Source organism: Staurois parvus, unplaced genomic scaffold (assembly GCF_062004578.1).
Source record: "Staurois parvus isolate SC_StPar_1 unplaced genomic scaffold, SC_StPar_1.0 ptg000549l, whole genome shotgun sequence".
Classification (NCBI taxonomy): domain Eukaryota; kingdom Metazoa; phylum Chordata; class Amphibia; order Anura; family Ranidae; genus Staurois; species Staurois parvus.
In genome coordinates this window covers 947,504-965,217 of record NW_028318345.1, presented here as the reverse complement: position 1 = coordinate 965,217, position 17,714 = coordinate 947,504, and the positions used below count along the sequence as shown (strand labels likewise).

The following is a 17,714-nucleotide window of genomic DNA, read 5'->3' as shown; positions in this document are numbered from 1 at the left end:
TGATCTCAACCCAATAGAACACCATTGGGATGAATTAGAGCGGAGACTGCGAGCCAGGAATCCTCATCTGACATCAGTGCCTGACCTCACAAATGCGCTTCTGGAAGAATGGTCAAAGATTCTCATGAACTGACTCCTAAATCTTGTGGACAGCCTTCCCAGAAAAGTGGAAGCTGTTATAGTGTCAAAGGTTGGACCAACGCAATATTGAACCCTACAGATTAAGACTGGGATGCCATTGAAGTTAATGTGCGTGTAAAGGCAGGCAATACTTATGGCAATAAAGTGTATGCAAGCCTGCCTAGTAATGACCACTTCTCCACTGACTCCCACTCATAAAAGCATTTTTAGATTTACCTAACTGTTCAAGAGGAAGCACACTGCTTGCATCAGAGCTGAGGAGTACTGAGGCAGGGTGCTTTTTCAGGGATCTATGTACAGCACCCTGCTGGCCCCCAGCCATGATCTTCCTGCACTGCAAAGAAAAGCACAAATGCCCATTGATGATGTAACTGGGTTGAATATAATGTATGTAATGAAAATTGATAGATTGTATTTAAAAATGCAATTTGCATGTTCGTGAAGGGGAGAGGGAGGACCTGGGGAAGGAAAAATTAATACAGATTAAACTTCAGCTTTAAAAATGATGATACTGCTTCCAGGGAAATGTCTCATTTCTTCAGTAAAAAACTGTCATCTGTGATAGACAGGCAAATGGTTTAATGCTAATCATCTTTCAAATGTTTCCTTTTTTGTCACTTTTATGGTTAAATAGGACTTTGCCAAAAAGTACTCAGAAAGCAGTGGAAAATGTATTCTTTGCCAGTAAAATCAATTACAAATAATTAAACGCTCAGGATACACAAACATCTGCTCTGATCTTAACAGCAAGGAAAATTGAACTTTCACTATAGCAATCCTCTTATGATGATGTTGCAGACAAATGAGTGTTCTCTAAACAGTTTTCATCACTAGCAGTGAAAATACAACCGTGCAGATTTCTAAAGCCAAGAAAAGCCAGTACAATTTCACAGAAAGGAATTTAATAAGCTGGGAGTATTGATAAAAACATATGAGCGTTCAATATGTTTGAATAATGCAATTATGCTGAAGCAAACCTATACTGATATATAACCCTGAGCTGCAGTCATTGATGCCTAGATGTTCAAGCCAAAGTTTACAGCATCAACATGTGTCTGTTAATTTAACAAGACCCATGTGACTAATTAGTACAATTTTATGTATATTTTCATGAACATATAATATATTGTAATAAAAATACTGTTTTTTTATTATAAGGGGATACAACTAAGAGGTGCTGGGATTTCAATGCAGGTTTATACAGAGGTTAATTTACTAAAACTGCAGAGTGCAGAATTTCGTGCAGCTGTGTATGATAGCCAATTAGCTTCTAACTTAAGCTTGTTCAATTAGGCTTTGGCAAAAAAACCTGAAAGCTGATTGGTGTCTATGCAGAGCTGCACCAGATTTTGCACTCTCCAGTTTTAGTAAATCAATCCCACAGAGTAGTAAAGGGAAGGACAACAATCATTCGAAAAGATCCCTGGCTTTGGTTAGGTGGCTCACATGTAACCAGGGCTAACCTTTATTGGACACCCTATAATGACACTCACAGCTTAAAATAAAATAAGAAGTGCCAGAATAAATTCTCAAAGGAGTCCAAAATAGCTTTAAAGCAGACCTTCACCTGAAACTAACAATTTTGCTCTGCCTCCTCCCCCTCCCTCTCTCACATTTGGCTATTCATTGGGTTTTTTTAGTGCTTCAAAACAGCATTTCCACATTTCTTACATAAGCAAGCATAATGTTCATGCCCCATGCCTCCCTTCCCTCCTCCATTCTGTGCAGGTGTGCCACAGGACTTCGGTCCCAATGGAGCCCTGCGGCACATCTGCATACACACGGATTTTTACCATGTGCATGCACAAAAGATGGAAAATCTCCTGCATTTGTCCAAATATACTGAAGGGCTCTGCTAAGACCTGTATGCCCTTCAGCACAATCATAATAATAAAAATAGCAGTGAGGGATGACGTGTGGAGCCAAATGAAAGGAGACAGAAGTTTTCAATTAATGATTCACAAAACAGGCAACATGTTTTAGGGCAAAGCATGCTCCCCCTTGATCAGGGTTTAGTGATGTTTGCAAATGTCTGAATTGCTTGCAAAGATGGTGCAGAATTATGCCTGTGAAACAGCTACAAGAAACCAATAGTAAATCATTAAACCTATGAATTTTGTCTGGAGCTCCGTCTTTTGGTGTAAACTCTGCTGTCATTACAGGCTGTCTGCAAACATGTAAAAAGCACAAAAGTATGTTTTTTTTTCTATTTTAAATGTGTTATTTTTTCATAATATAACTGTAACCAACAGTTGAACTATTAAAAACATGGCACTGCAGATGAACATTGCAGCCATAAGATGGAAGTGTTCATCTGCAGGCTGAAGGCTTTATTTCTAATCAGTGAAGCACTGCATGTGATCTTTATGTCGGAGCTGACAGTGATCACTTGACTGGAAACCACCATTCATTCAAAACGTCTGGGTGTGGGGTATGTAAAATGGCATGTTCTCTGCTAATCAGTATGGTTCCTCCTGCAAACCCTTATGTCACTATAGTGTCCTGTAGTGACTAGGGATCAGCAGCAGGATCCACAGCAGCCAGCAGTGGGAGACACTGTTCAAGCAGCCCAAGATGTCAAACAGCACTGCTACAGAGTGAAGTTTTAGCAAACAGGCCAAACTGATTTCTTCACAAGGTACTGCAGTGTACTGTTTTTTTTTAATCTGTGTGGTTTCTTTAAATTACATTATTTAGAAATAATACTTTTTTTGCCTGCACATAAAAAAACCAGTGTAAATATGTTGTAACAATACAATGTTAGCAAGCATACACAGGATCTGCAGCAGCGGCTTCTGAGGCACAAAGTGGGTCTGCAGACAGCCAAATGTTACCTAGAACTAATACTAGGGGGACTTATTTTATTCTGTAACATCACTAGTAGAAACCCATAAAATTTACCTTGGTGTCATTCTAGGAGTGTAGGAATAAAATGTTGAAAAATATGAAGGTGGGGGTGCAGGTGGAACAAAATCTTCAGGGTCTGGCACCCGCTCTTGCTCTTCTACTTCCTCTGCAGACACCTGGGATTCATCCTAAAAAAAGAAAGAATCGCTTAACCCTTAACAGCAGAATCAAAGACTTCAAAGCTGAATTGCAGACATACAGCTAAATATACAGATGAAAGACATACTGTCAGGGATGTTTGATTCCTATTGAAGGACTCCCGGGACATGTAGTTCCAGGCGTCGGGCAGGTAGTTTTTTTTCTACCTTTAGCTCTGCTGCGGGCAAGCAGCGGGCTCACCTGTCAGGTGGAAGCATTTGGTTGGCAGCGCTGCCGCCCAATTGCTTCCACACAATGTCAGCGTCTCCCCCCCGTGAGGTCTCCTGGGCTCTGCTTGCCCATCTGCGAGCCCGGGACTGGCTCATCACCATCGGCTAGACAGGAGGGAGGAGAGCGGACACGTCCGCTCCCCTCCTCTTCTAGTCCTGACCCAGAAGTGATGTTATGATGTCACTTCCGGGACCCCTTTGAAACATTCCATGGAAGCTGGTAAAGAATGTAATGCGGTGCGATGTGCACCGCATTACATTCAGTGGAGCACAGGGGAGACATGCAGGGTCTTTTAGACCCTGGATGCCACAATATAAAGAACCTTCAACCAAAAAATCATCACATAGGGGACTTTGTCCCCTAAATGATGAAACAAAAAAAAGTTACACCCAAGCACATACCATCCCTTCCCAAAAAAAACATACGCACGTACAAATATAAAAGCACACACTGGGGCACCTACGCATGAAAATGTAGATTGCGATACACATGTCACATATTGCCGTGCATGCCAGAATGAGAGCAATAATTCTAACACCAGACCTCCTCCATAACACTAAACTGATGACCAATAAGGAGCTTTAAAAGTGTTGACCTATAGAAAATATAGTGTACTGAAGTTCATCGCTGTTTCACGTGCGCGCACAAATTTAAGGTTTGACAAGTTGGATATCTATTTACTCGGTGCAACCTCGTCTTTTATATTTTACAAAAAAATAGGGTAATTTATTGATTATTTGTGCCCTAAAATGAACGTACTTGTATTTGTTACTGAAATTTTGCGGTTATATCATGCAACATTAAAAAATGTTATACTCTAGGGCAGTGGTCGGCAAGCCGCGGCTCGCGAGCCACATGCGGCTCTTTACACACTTTAATGCGGCTCTTCTGTGTGCCGGGCGCCCGCTCCCCTCCCTCCTCTCAGGTGGCCGCCCCAAAAGTCAGGACTCTGCAGCTAGCCCAGCAATGGGCAAACTACGGCCCGGCGGACCTTTTAATCCGGCCCGCGGAGCGTGGCAAACATTGGCTGTCAGGATGTAGGCGGGGCAGCGTGACGAACACCTCTCCTCTCACAGTCCGCCCTGAAGACCGGAACGGCACGGGAACACGGCGAGAGGAACGCGCGGAGCAAAGGTAAGTGAATTGACACAATATGGGGAATGAATTACTATAGGGGGGATGAATTACTATAGGGGGGATGAATTACTATATGGGGGATGAATTACTATGGGGGATGAATTACTATATGGGGGATGAATTACTATATGGGGGATGAATTACTATGGGGGATGAATTACTATATGGGGGATGTATTTTCAGTTTTAAAAATGTGGCTCTCAAAATAAATTTCAATCGTGGTTTTGGCGAGATTTGGCTCAGTTGAAAAAAAAGGTTGCCCACCACTGCTCTAGGGTCTCTGCTTTCAGAAAATATATCATGTTAGGGGGTGCTGTGTAATCTTCAGACCTAAAATGATTTGAGAATAAGCCAGAAATTAACTGATTCCCCCATCCTTACATTTGAGGTGGATGAGGGATTGCTCTCTGCTGCTCTATTGTATTCTGATAGTGGGGGACTCCCCCACTGTCAGAATGCACTGATCAGCATAGTTTTGTACCATTAGAAAGAACCTTCTGTTCATGACAAACCTGATAAAGCTGACATTGGCTCAAAAGGCCCACGATTTTAGGGAGTTCAGAGAACTACAAGCCTTTTTGGTTGTCGGTACTTGTAGTTCTCCCATTCACAGAACTCTAGTTAATGAATGATGTGGCCGGATGGATGGAGCCCCTCACGGGCACCTTTTTTTTTTAAATTGTGACTGCATGTGGGAAGAGGATCCCCATCTCACTGTCATAACAGGAGAGTCAGGGAAAGGGGGTGGGGGGTTCCGGGAGCTGCTGCAACAGCAACATGTTACACTCTGAATATGGGTGAACCTATCCTTTAAAATCAAAGGTTTCTGCCCCTTTGAGTATATAGTATATTGCTTGAAGTGTCCAGGTTGTCTAGGTTGGGGAGACAATCCAGATTAAAGGATAAATTCGCCTTCTGTAACATGTTACACCCATTCAGGGTATAACATGTTACAATTGTACCAGCCCCCGCATTGTGACAGCTAGCTGAATGGATGACATGGCTGTGCAGCCAGAGTCCTGCATGGCCCCGTCATCCATTCACAGTGTTCTGTGAATGGGAAGACTACAAGTTGGCTTGTAGTTTTCAGTGAACTACCAGGGCACTGTCAAGCGCTGCGGTAGTTCATTTGATTCTTCTTCCTGTCTGTAAAACTGTATGCTTGTACAAGGTGGAAGCAGACAGATTACACTTGAAGTCTGCAGAAGACCTGCATGGCACCAGCGATCTGCTGTTTGCTGATGCAATGCTTTCCAGGCTTCTAAAACAAATAATGCAAAAAAATTTACATTTATTATTTTTTGTTAAAAGGTGAACTTATTCTTTAATCCTCATGTACACTGGGCATTTTGATAATGCTGGTAATATTAGCTGTGTAAAGTCACATTAAAAACATGAGTTTTTCAGCTATTTTTAGCGTTTCTGCATTAGTGTATAACTGCGTTTTGCCGCGATTAGCGGCGTTTTTCTGCATTTGCATTTATTTTTTTTACCAAGTTTGTGGCGTTTTACCGTATTTTGCAGCATTTTTTAGTGTTAGAGCATTTTTGCAGCTAAAAAACTCCTCTAGAAACCCACTAGTCCTGGGTTTTTTTTTCAGCCAAAAAACATTGATTACAGTCTATGTGTGCATGGACACATAGGATAACATGCTGGGGAGTTTGTAGAAAAAAATGTCAAAAGCCAAAAACAGCAGCTGTAAAAACAACCAATGTGCATCAGGACTTGAAGGTAGAATCTCCTCTCACAAGTCTGCCATGCATAATCATTTGATTAATCAGGCTGTTGCTTGCAATTTTGTGCATGAGAGACATTCCTTTTCACAGTTTTGCTTTCAGGTTTTGGATTATGTTCCTCAATTAAGGTGTAGCAATAGGGAAGAAAAAATAGTCAAAGAAGGTAAAGAAGTAAGCCACTTGATTTAAGAAACTGGAGACCTAGACACTTTGCGATCCTAAGAGGGAATATGCTACCTTTATTATGACTTTTTGTTTATCAATGTTTTTTATTTTTATTTTTTCGTGTTCTGGGAGAGTGTTTTTATGGTATAAATATTAATGATAAATGATAGCATTAGGTGCACCGTATATATATATGTAAAATCCAGTCTTGATAGCTCAAGGGATGGACCTATTTTTTCTGTTTCTTCCTTCCACAATACAGTTTTTGCCAGGACATGAAATTAATCCATTACATTTTTAATAATAAAATAGGTAAATTACTGTAATCAGTATTTTTAACTAGCTTGCTATATTGTGTAGTTATTTATTGATACTCTAAAGTCATGTGATGAGCTTTAAAATTACTAATATATATATATATATATATATATATATATATATATATATATATATATATATATACACAGATACAGTCATGGCCCAAAATATTGGCACCGCTGCATTTCTGTCAGATAATGCACCACTTCGCCCAGAAAATTGTTGCAATTACAAATGTTTAGACATTCTCATTTTTATTACTTTTGTTTGAATTGGTATGACACAAAATAGTGGAGAAATAAAAATCCAAATCTGACACATTCCATGCAAAACCCCAAAAATGGACTGGACAAAATTGGCACCTTCTCAAAATTATAAGAATTAATTGCATTCCAAGTTTGTGATGCTCCTGTAACTTGTAATTATACTCACCTGTATCAATGAACAGATCATAATGTTCCTGTGTCCACTGTGCGCAATAATTTTACAGCCCATAGTACTGTAGCTGATCTCCCTGGACGTGGACGAAAGAGAAATACTTGATCAAACATTGCAATGAAGGATTGTTTGAATAGTGGATTAAGAACCTCGATCAACTTCCAGACAAAGTCACGCTGACCTTCAAGCACAAGATACAACTGTCTCAGCTCACACTATATGTCGCCATTTGAATGAAAAGGGACACGGTAAGAGACCCAGGAGGACCCCACTGTTGACACAAACATAAAAAAGCCAGATTGGAGTTTGCCAAAACTTACCTGAGGAAACCAAATTGTTTTGGGAGAATGTGCTATGGACAGATGAAACAAAATTAGCTTTTTGGTAAAGCCCATCATTCTACTGTTTTCAGAGAAAATGAGGCCTTTAAAAAAAAAGAAAACAGTCCCTACAGTCAAACATGGTGGAGGTTCACTGATGTTTTGGGGTTGCTTTGCAGGCACTGGATGTCTTGACCTTGTGCATGGAATTATGAAATCTGAAGACTACCAAAGAATTCTGCGGTGCAATGTAGGGCCCACTGTCATAAAGCTGGGTCTCCATCAGAAGTTACAGCAGGACAAGGACCCAAAGCACATGTCAAAAAGCACCCCGACATGGTTTAAGACAAAGAGTACTGAACTGGCCAGCAATGAGTCCAGATCCCATAGAGCACCTGTGTAGAGATCTCAAGACAGCAGTTGGGAAAAGGAACCCTTCCAATCTGAGAGACCTGGGGCAGTTGGTGAAAGAAAAGTGCTCCAAAATTCCAGAAGAGAGGTGGAAGAAACTCACTGATGGTCACAGGAAGCGAATGATTTCAGTTATTTTTTCCAAGGGGTGTGCTACCAAATATTAAATTGAATATGCCAATAATTTTGTCCAGTCCATTTTTGGAGTTTTGCGTGGAATGTGTCAGATTTGTTTATTTTTTTTTCTCCGCTTTTTTGTGTCATTCCAAAACAAAGAAAATAAACATGAGAATGCCTAAACATTTGTAATTGCAACAATTTTCTGGGTGAAGTGGTGCATTATCTGACAGAAATGCAGGGGTGCCAATTTTTTGGGCCATAACTATATGTGTATACACACACACATATAATGTATCATTGTTTCAGACAGTTTTATTCAGTTACTATTACTAACATCTAACTGCATATTACAAAAAGGTGTGTTTTAAAGTGACTGTTTGGTGATAGCTATGACCATTTAAAGGTGATTAGGATATTCATTATTTGTACTCCATGATTAAAAAATAGCTTGTTTGGTGGCTCAATACACTGCATTTTTTTATGAAGGATTATGCACTTGTTGCAGCCTGTGTGCTTTATGCCGAACATAGACAGATTGAAATTCAGCGGGTTCATCAGGAAAACCATGATCCATCTATAGGCAGGCTGGTTGTACTGAACGCGATCTATCTTTCTACTTCTGTAACACGGGCCTGTCGGGTTTTTTTTTTTTTGTATGATCACTGCCGGTGGCTATAGCCAGCGGCAGTGATCATTGTATTCTAACAGTAGGGAAACCTTCTGCTATCACAAAATAGCACAGCGGGAGGGATTCTCCCCTACACACTGGTAATAGAGATATTTTCTTTCCTTCAACCCGTTGTTGAAGGAAAGAAAACAGCATAATGTATGGCCTGCCTTTACACTTTAATAAACTGTTACAACGATAAGAACAAGCATTATGGTTTAAGTCATGCGGAGGAGCCTAATCGTGGCGGTGTGAGAGAGAGCGATGTGAGCGCTCTCCGCAGGATAACCGCCCTCCTTCCCTTGACGTTCCCCATGGAAGCTGCTAAACTCCCCGCCTGAGATCTTACGGCAGAGGGGGGGTCCTGAGAGTGAAGTGGAGGAGACGGAGCTGCGGGAGTTCTGGACGGTGAGACGGCTGGGAATCTCTCACCTCTGACTGCTGGGAGTGCGGGTGACGGGAGGTGGTCACGTGACCCGCCGAAGGGCAGTACTGGGAGACGGAGAAGCCGGCCGGCTTCCTGAAGCAGAGGGAGACCCCGGCTTTCCGACCCAACAGAAGAGGAGGGAGAGAGAAACGGCTGGCTTCCTTTGAAACTGAAGCCGCTCGGGCAGAGAGATTTACATGACCGTCGGTACCCACGAGAGAAACGGAGAGAGAGAGAAGAAAAGAGCCTCGGAAAACCCCCCCTTCACCTCTCCCCCCCCTCCTCTTCTAACCCCTCTCCCCCCCCTCCCCTCCTGAGCTGAAGGGAAAAGGAGCAGAGCCACACCAGAATGCTGACAGCCTCACTGGAACGAAGCAGCGGGAAGGAGGGTGAGTGAGACTATCTGGATTATATATTAAATCTATTTATGGATAGCTTCTTGGTGTGGCAGAAGAAATATATATAGAGAAAAAGGGGGAACCACCAAATAGTTTGAAGAAAGTAGAATTTACCTAAAGGACTTATTATCAGTATATATCTTAAAGTTTAAAAAGAGAACTCGGATACAGTTAAAAATATGAAGAGCAAAAATAGTAAAGGGAATGCCCCTAAACACGCCCAATCAGGAACAATTAGAAAATTTACATCTCAAGGTAATGTGACCCCAGAAAGAACTCAGGGGGCAGGTGAAAAAAGTATAATGGAGAACAGTATGGATAAAAGCGCCAGATCTCCAGTAGAAATGGATAATAATCAACAAATATCAGGAGAAATAGAGTCAAAGGAAAATGAAGGAGAACTACAAATCCCAAATAAAAAGGAAATGGCGGAAATGTTTAAAAATTTGGAAAAATCAATTAAACAGGAAATGGGAATTATTCGGAAAGATCTGGGACATCTCTTGACTAGAGTAGAAGATACAGAAGAAAAAATCAATAAACATGCTCAAACTCTTTCTGAACTGAATAATCAGATACTAGAGATTAGGCAAGAACAAAAAAAACTGGGATATAAACTGGAGATACAAGGTAACATACACAGGAAAAAATCTCAGGATAAAAGGAATTCCGGAGCTTATACAAGATAAAGAATTAAGAGAGACGATACAAAAAATCTTAAACTCCATTATGGGTAGACCTAGAACAGAGACATGCATATTGGACAATATATATAGATCAGGAAAGGCCCAACGAGATCGGGCGGAAGAGAGACCGAGAGATGTAGTGGTTCAATTTAATAAAATTGGAGAGAGAGAAGAAATATGGAAGAAGACAAAAGGAAGATATAATATTGAGTATGAAGGGAAAAATATACAAATCTTTGCAGACTTGACACCTGAGACATTATGGAGAAAGAGATCACTGAGACCCTTAATAGAACAGATGAAAAAACAAAACATACAGTATAGATGGAGCGGCTCAATGTGTCTAATCGGATGGAAGAATGGAGTTACTGCATACCTGAGATTTCCTGAGGATTTGAGAGACTTTTTTGACAAACTTAACATTCAAAAAGTAGAGGTTCCAGGTTGGGGGGTTGAGGGAGGGGAAAACGTCGAGGGAAAAGAGCAATGGCAGCAAATTAGAAGAAAGAATAAAGAAGGGATAGAAAGGGGAACATTGAGGGAAATGGAGGGACGGTGAACCGTACAAGGTTAGAGTTCAACCTCAGGGCCAAGATCCAAATGTGACAGTAAGCTCACAAAGGATTAGATGGTAAAAAATAGGCCTGATGGGAGGGGGGGGTTCGAGGGGGGAGGGAGGAGGGAGGGGCAGGGGAGGGGGGAGGTGAAGAGGGAGGGTAGGGGGGGGGGAGGAGGTAAAAGATGGTATAGGGGGAAGGTTTTAAAAATACTCTGCATAGGGACGAGATGTACTCAAGAATTATGGAAGATATAAAATTTATAACATATAATGTAAAAGGGTTGAATAGTCCTGGGAAGAGATTTAAGCTATTTAAGGAGTTACAACACAGAGAAGCCTCGGTAGTTTTTTTACAGGAGACGCATTTTGAGATTAAGTCAAATATCAAATTAAATACTAGAAACTATCCAACATGGTTTTATGCAGACTCCCCAATTAAGAGAGCCAAAGGGGTGGCAATTGGGTTCGCTAAAAACGTAAGGTGGGAGGTGGAAGAGAGAGAGACAGATCCTGAGGGGAGATTCTTGTTTCTGAGGGGCAGATTACAGGAAATAGAGTGTACAGTGGCGAATGTTTATTGCCCAAATAAGAGACCGGAGGTATACCTGAAAGGGATATTAAGAAAATTGAGGGACTTTAAAAAGGGAAGACTGATAATGGCGGGAGACTTGAATTTATGTTTAGATCCACAGATGGATACAACATCTCGTGTGCAACGAGAGGGAGGTAGGTCTATGAAGACTTTGAAGAAGGAGATATATGAAGGGCAACTAGTGGATATATGGAGGATAATGCATGGAAAGGAAAAAGACTATACTTTCTTCTCTAATGCACACGAGATTTATTCAAGACTGGACTATATAATGGTAGAACATCAACTTATCGAGAGGGTGGCCAAAGTAGAAATAGAGACAATGACTCTCTCAGACCATGCCCCAGTTATAATGAAGGTGAGATGGGGGAGACAACTGACAAGGGGGGTGGGATGGAGATTAAACGAGGCCCTTCTATTAGATCAAGAGATCGATCAGCAGATCAGACGGGAAATGGAAAGATATTTTCAGGAGAATGAAACAGGAGATGTTTCAATGGCCACTGTCTGGGAGTCCCATAAGGTATATATTAGGGGTATATTGATTGCGTTAGGAGCAAAAAAGAAAAGAGAAAGGAGTAAGAAAATGACAGGGCTCTTAAAAGATATAAATGACCTGGAACAGATCCATAAAAATAGAATAACATGTGAGATAAGACAGAAGATAATAGGAAAGAAGAAAGAATTGGAGATATTAATGGAAGAAGAGATGAGGAGAGTACTTAATAAAGTTGCAGTGGAGAGGTACAGATGGGGAGATCGTCCAGGAAAATATATAATGAAGGCCCTGAGAAAAAAGAAAACTAGAAATTACATAGAAAAAATAAGAAACCCCAAGGGAGAAATGGCTCACTCTACTAAAGAGATTGGGAAGGTGTTTGAGGAGTATTACAATAAGTTGTATAATATTAAGTCTCAAAACTTAGTAAATAATAGTGAAAATGAGAACAGAGAAAAAAGAAAGGCATATCTAAAAAATGCAGAACTACCAAGGATAGATAAAGATCTATTGAAATCCCTGGAATTAGAAATCACACAGGAGGAAATAAAAATAGCACTAAAAGACACTAAGGTGGGGAAAAGTCCTGGCCCGGACGGATACACCGTGAGGTACTATAAAAAATATAGTGAACTATTGATACCAAAGTTGAAGGAATATATGAATGCCCTGGGGGGAGAAATGGAGATTAGACAGGAATCCCTACAAGCTCATGTAACACTTATACACAAGGAAGGGAAGGATCCTACTCAATGTTCAAGTTATAGGCCAATTGCACTCCTAAATGTAGATACAAAGTTATATGCGAAGGTCTTAGCAAATAGGATCAAAGACTTAATGCCAGAATGGATCCAGGGAGATCAGGTTGGCTTTGTGTCAGGGAGGGAGGGTAGAGATAACGGAATTAGAACTCTGTTGTTGATCCAGAAAGCTAAGAAAGGGAAAACCCCGGCAGTGATTCTCTCGATCGACGCTGAAAAAGCTTTTGATAGAGTAAACTGGAGCTTTATGATGGACACCCTAGAGATCATGGGGGTAGGTAGTAGAATGAGGGAATGGATAGGAAAATTGTATAAAATGCCATCCGCGGTTATTTTGGTCAATGGTGAAAAATCGGCACCTATAAGGATGTCAAATGGCACTAGACAGGGATGTCCACTGTCCCCTTTGTTGTATGTGTTAACATTGGAACCCTTACTAGAAACAATTAGGAGGAATGCAGATATAAAGGGAATACAAATAGGGGAAACGGAACATAAGGTGGCAGCTTTCGCAGACGATCTGTTGTTCTATGTGGGTAATCCTAGGATAACACTCCCGAATTTAATGAAAAGCTTAAAGGAATATGGAGAAATATCAAACCTAAAAATCAACCTGACAAAAACTGAGATCTTGAATATAAATCTCCCGAATGGTGAGAAAGAAAAGATAAAAAAAGAATTCCCTTTTACATGGAGAGATAGAGAGATAAAATATTTAGGAGTCAAACTTTCTGCTTCATATTCAAAATTGTATAAATTAAATTATATTTCCCTTTTAAACGAGATTAAGGAGGAACTGAAGAAATTGGGAGGAGGAATCCCCTCCTGGTTAGGACGAATAAATCTGATAAAAATGATAATTGTACCCAAAGTTTTGTATAAATATCAAATGATCCCAATAAAACTCCCAGAAGCATTTTTTAAAGAAATTAAAAGGATGATAACAAAATTTATATGGAAAAATAAAAAACCTAGAATATCGTATGATTTGATAAGTAGACGAAAAGAGAGAGGGGGACTGGGAGTGCCAGACTTTGGGAGATACTATAATGCTGTAGTTTTAGCAAGAATTTATGATTGGACACACAATAAAAGGGGGAAAAGATGGGTAAAGATAGAGAATGACTTGAGCGGAGTTGACCTGAGTAGAAACATATGGGCACCAACACAATATAGAGGTTTAAAAGAAACCACGAGCGTGTTTACATTGAACGTTTTAAGGGTTTGGGACAATTTACACAAGTATATGCACTGGGATTTTAATTCACAATTAATGTCACTAAGGAATATAGAATACTTCCCACCAGGTATTGAAGGGAGTATGGGAAAATGGATTAAAAAGGAAGACATTCAACTAAGGGATATTATGGATGGAAAGAAGTTGAAAACATTGAAAGACTTAAAAGAGAGTGGAAGGGAACTTTTTATTAAGATTGATGAGTGGAAATATCACCAATTAAATCACTTTGTTGAGAGTCTTCCGAAACCCATAAGAGGGAGAAAGGAGTGGAACATGTTTGAGAGGTTGCTGGAATCACGGGGAGACGGAAAACGGGGCACGGCAAAAATTTATAAAATTCTTACCGAGTTAGCTACGGAATTAAAACCAAGCTATATAGAAAAATGGGAAAGGGATTTAGGAGTGGAGATAGATGAGGATAAACAGAGGAAGATATATAGACTCACGCACGAGAACACTAGTATGAGAGAGGTGGAGGTAAACTATAAAAGTTTAGTAAGATGGCACATTACACCAATTCTAGAGCACAAAATAGATATAGAGAAAACACAAGAGTGTTGGCGTGGTTGTGGAAAGATTGGTACATGGTTTCACATCTGGTGGGAGTGCCCAAGGATACAAAATTTTTGGAAGATAACAGTCAACTTAATTGAGAAAATCTCAGGAATAAAGATAGGATTAGACCCACAAGTGTGTTTATTACATAAAACAGATTTACCAGTGAATAAATATAAAAACTCGGGTATATGGTACTTTGTGAACGCAGCGAAGGGGTTGATACCCAAATTCTGGCATAGCTTGGAAGTTCCGAAAGAGAAGGATTGGGTAGAAAGAGTAAATCAGATTAGTAGGATGGAGAAACTATACTATACCCAGGAAGATAAGATGGAGATATATAACAGGAGATGGGAAAAATGGGAAGATTTTGTACACCATAGGAATATATATGAAGAAATGCCAGGAGAAGATTCTTAATTTTATATAGATGGAAGTAAGAGAAAAATGCAGAGTGGGAGGGAGGAGGGATGGGGTAGGGCATAAGGGTAGAGGGAAGGGAAAGGAAGAAAAAGGAGGTAACAGAAAGAAAATAAGAGTAAAAATATTATATGAGAATGTAGATGAAATGCATTATGCTCTTCTTTCATGTTCCCCTGTTTTTTTTTTCTTTTTTTTTTTTTCCTTTCTCTTTTTATATGTAATTATAAATGTGAAAATTTAATAAATATTTGAATAAAAAAAAAAAAAAAGTCATGCTATTATGCTGTCATCTTGTTGCACAAGTAATTTGATAAATGATAGATCAGAAAGCATTTCCATGTATATGTTGAGCTCATTTACACATTTTTGCATGCATTGGGGTATGTATAAATGAATTCATGTAGTTTACCTTTCAAACACAATGTAGTACATAGATATGAATCAGCCACTAAAATATTTATACTTGAAATGCATTTTCAAGCTGTAAAATTCCTGTGTTTCAATGCAGGAAAACATACAGCTGTCACTAGGCCTTAAGAGACTGAGCAAACACATTTACCACATAGGCTTACCGAGCTTTGCTTAGCTTCCTCTAAAGGGTTAATCGCTATGTATCATATTTAAAGGAACAGATATCCAGTTAGGTCCATTTTTATTTGGACACAGGCACACTTTTAATACTTTTGGCTCTGTATACCACCAGAATAAGTTAAAATGAAACCATACAAATGAATTTGAATGCAGACTTTCAGCTTTAATTCAAGGGGTTAAACATAAATATCAAGTACAAATTATAGGAACTGCAACCATTTTTATACACATTCCCTCCATTTTCAGGGGTCAAATGTAATTGGGCAAATGAATATAATCATAAATAAAATGTTAATTTTTAATATTTTGTTGAGAATCCTTTACTGGCAATGACTGCCTGAAGTCTGGAACCCATAGACTTTACCAAAGACTGGGTTTCCTCCTTTCTGATGCTTTGCCAGGCTCTAACTGCAGCTGTCTTCAGTTGTTCTTTGTGGGTCTTTCTGCCTTTAGTTGTGCCCTCAGCAAGTGAAATGCATTCTCAATTGGGTTGAGATCAGGTAATTGACTCGGCCATTGCAGATTATTCCACTTCTTTTCCTTCAAATGCTCCTGGGTTGCTTTTGCAGTGTGTTTTCGATAACTGTCAGACTCAACTTCTCCAAAACTGAGCTCCTAGTATTCCCCCCTGCCTGCGCTACCCCCACTGAATTCACCATAACTATCGCTAACATCATCCTCAGTCCATCCCCTCACGCCAGGCTACTAGGGGTAATCCTAGACTCCCATCTGTCCTTCCAGGCCCAGATCCAATCGCTGACAAAATCACGTAGACTTCATCTCCGCAACACCTCCAAGATACGACCGTTCCTAACCCCGGAAACCATTAAGCAACTCATTCACTCCCTTGTCATATCACGCCTCGACTATTGTAACTCCCTCCTCATTGGCTTACCTCATCGTAGACTATCCCCCCTCCAGTCTATCATGAACGCTGCTGCCAGACTCATCCACCTCACTAACCGTTCCGTATCTGCCACCCCTCTCTGCCAATCCCTCCACTGGCTCCCAGTTGCCCAACGGATAAAATTCAAAACTCTGACAATGACATATAAAGCCATCCACAACAATGCCCCAACTTACATAACCGATCTTATCTCTAAATATCACCCAAACCGCACACTCCGCTCCTCGCAAGACCTCTTACTCTCTAGCTCCCTTATCTTCTCCTCCCATGCTCGTCTCCAAGACTTCTCCAGGGCGTCACCCATCCTCTGGAACCCCCTACCCCAATCTATCAGATCACCTACTCTACTTGCCTTTCTGCGTTCACTGAAAACCTTTCTCTTCAGGGAAGCCTATCCCGCCCTCTGCTAATTCTGGTATCCTCTATTCTTCCAACCACTCCATCCCCCACAGTGACTACCTACTGTACCACTCACCCCGCCCTCCTAGATTGTAAACTCCAAGGATCAGGGTCCTCTAATCCCTCTTGTATTGTACTGTATTGTTACTGTATTGTCTCCCACTATAATGTAAAGCGCTGAGCAAACCATTGGCGCTATATAAATCCTGTATTATAATAATAATAAAGTACTGTGAAGCGCTGTCCAATCAACTTTCCTGCATTTGGCTGAATCTGAGCTGACAGTATATCTCTAAACACTGCAGAATTCATCCGGCTGCTTCTGTCACATCATCAATAAACACCAATGACCCAGTGCCACTGAAAGCCATGCATGCCCATGCCATCACATCGCCTCCACCATGTTTTACAGATGACGTTGTGTGCTTTGGATCATGAGCTGTTCCAAGCCTTCTCCACTCTTTTTCTTCCCATCTTTCTGGTACAGATTAGTCTTAGTTTCATCCATCCAAAGAATGCTTTTCCAGAACTGGTCTGGCTTTTTAGATGTTTTTTGGCAAAGTCTAAAAAGTCTAGCAGCAACATTAGGAGTGGACAAATCAACAGTTTGGTACATTCTGCTTAATTGATGAAGAAATAATGAAGGAGTAGCCTACACCTGGCCATGAAACAGCTTTTGATTCAACTGTCCAATTACTTTTGGTCCCCTGAAAAAGGGTGGATGGCTACTCTTAAGAGCTGTAATTCCTAAACCATTCATCCAATTTGGATGTACATACCCTCAACGTAAACCTGAGAGTGTGCACTTTCAGCCCATATCCATTATATAACTATAGCTTGAATATATTTTTGTAAATACCTGAAAAATCTAAAATTGTGCCTGTGTCCAAATATTTATGGACCTAACTGTATGAATTCTAAATAATCTGGTTTCTTTTCATGTCCTTT

The 17,714-nt window shown here is 40.4% G+C and overlaps 1 protein-coding gene across 1 annotated transcript in view; it reads right to left on the bottom strand.

The window, feature by feature from the left end:
- The window catches only part of ENTREP1 (endosomal transmembrane epsin interactor 1), an 89,039-nt gene that overhangs the window by 17,181 nt on the left and 54,144 nt on the right, over window positions 1-17,714 (bottom strand). Inside the window, exon 6 of the mRNA XM_089691050.1 lies at window positions 3,043-3,176. Coding sequence (XP_089547176.1) covers window positions 3,043-3,176 — 134 coding nt within the window. The remainder of the gene's footprint in view (window positions 1-3,042; window positions 3,177-17,714) is intronic.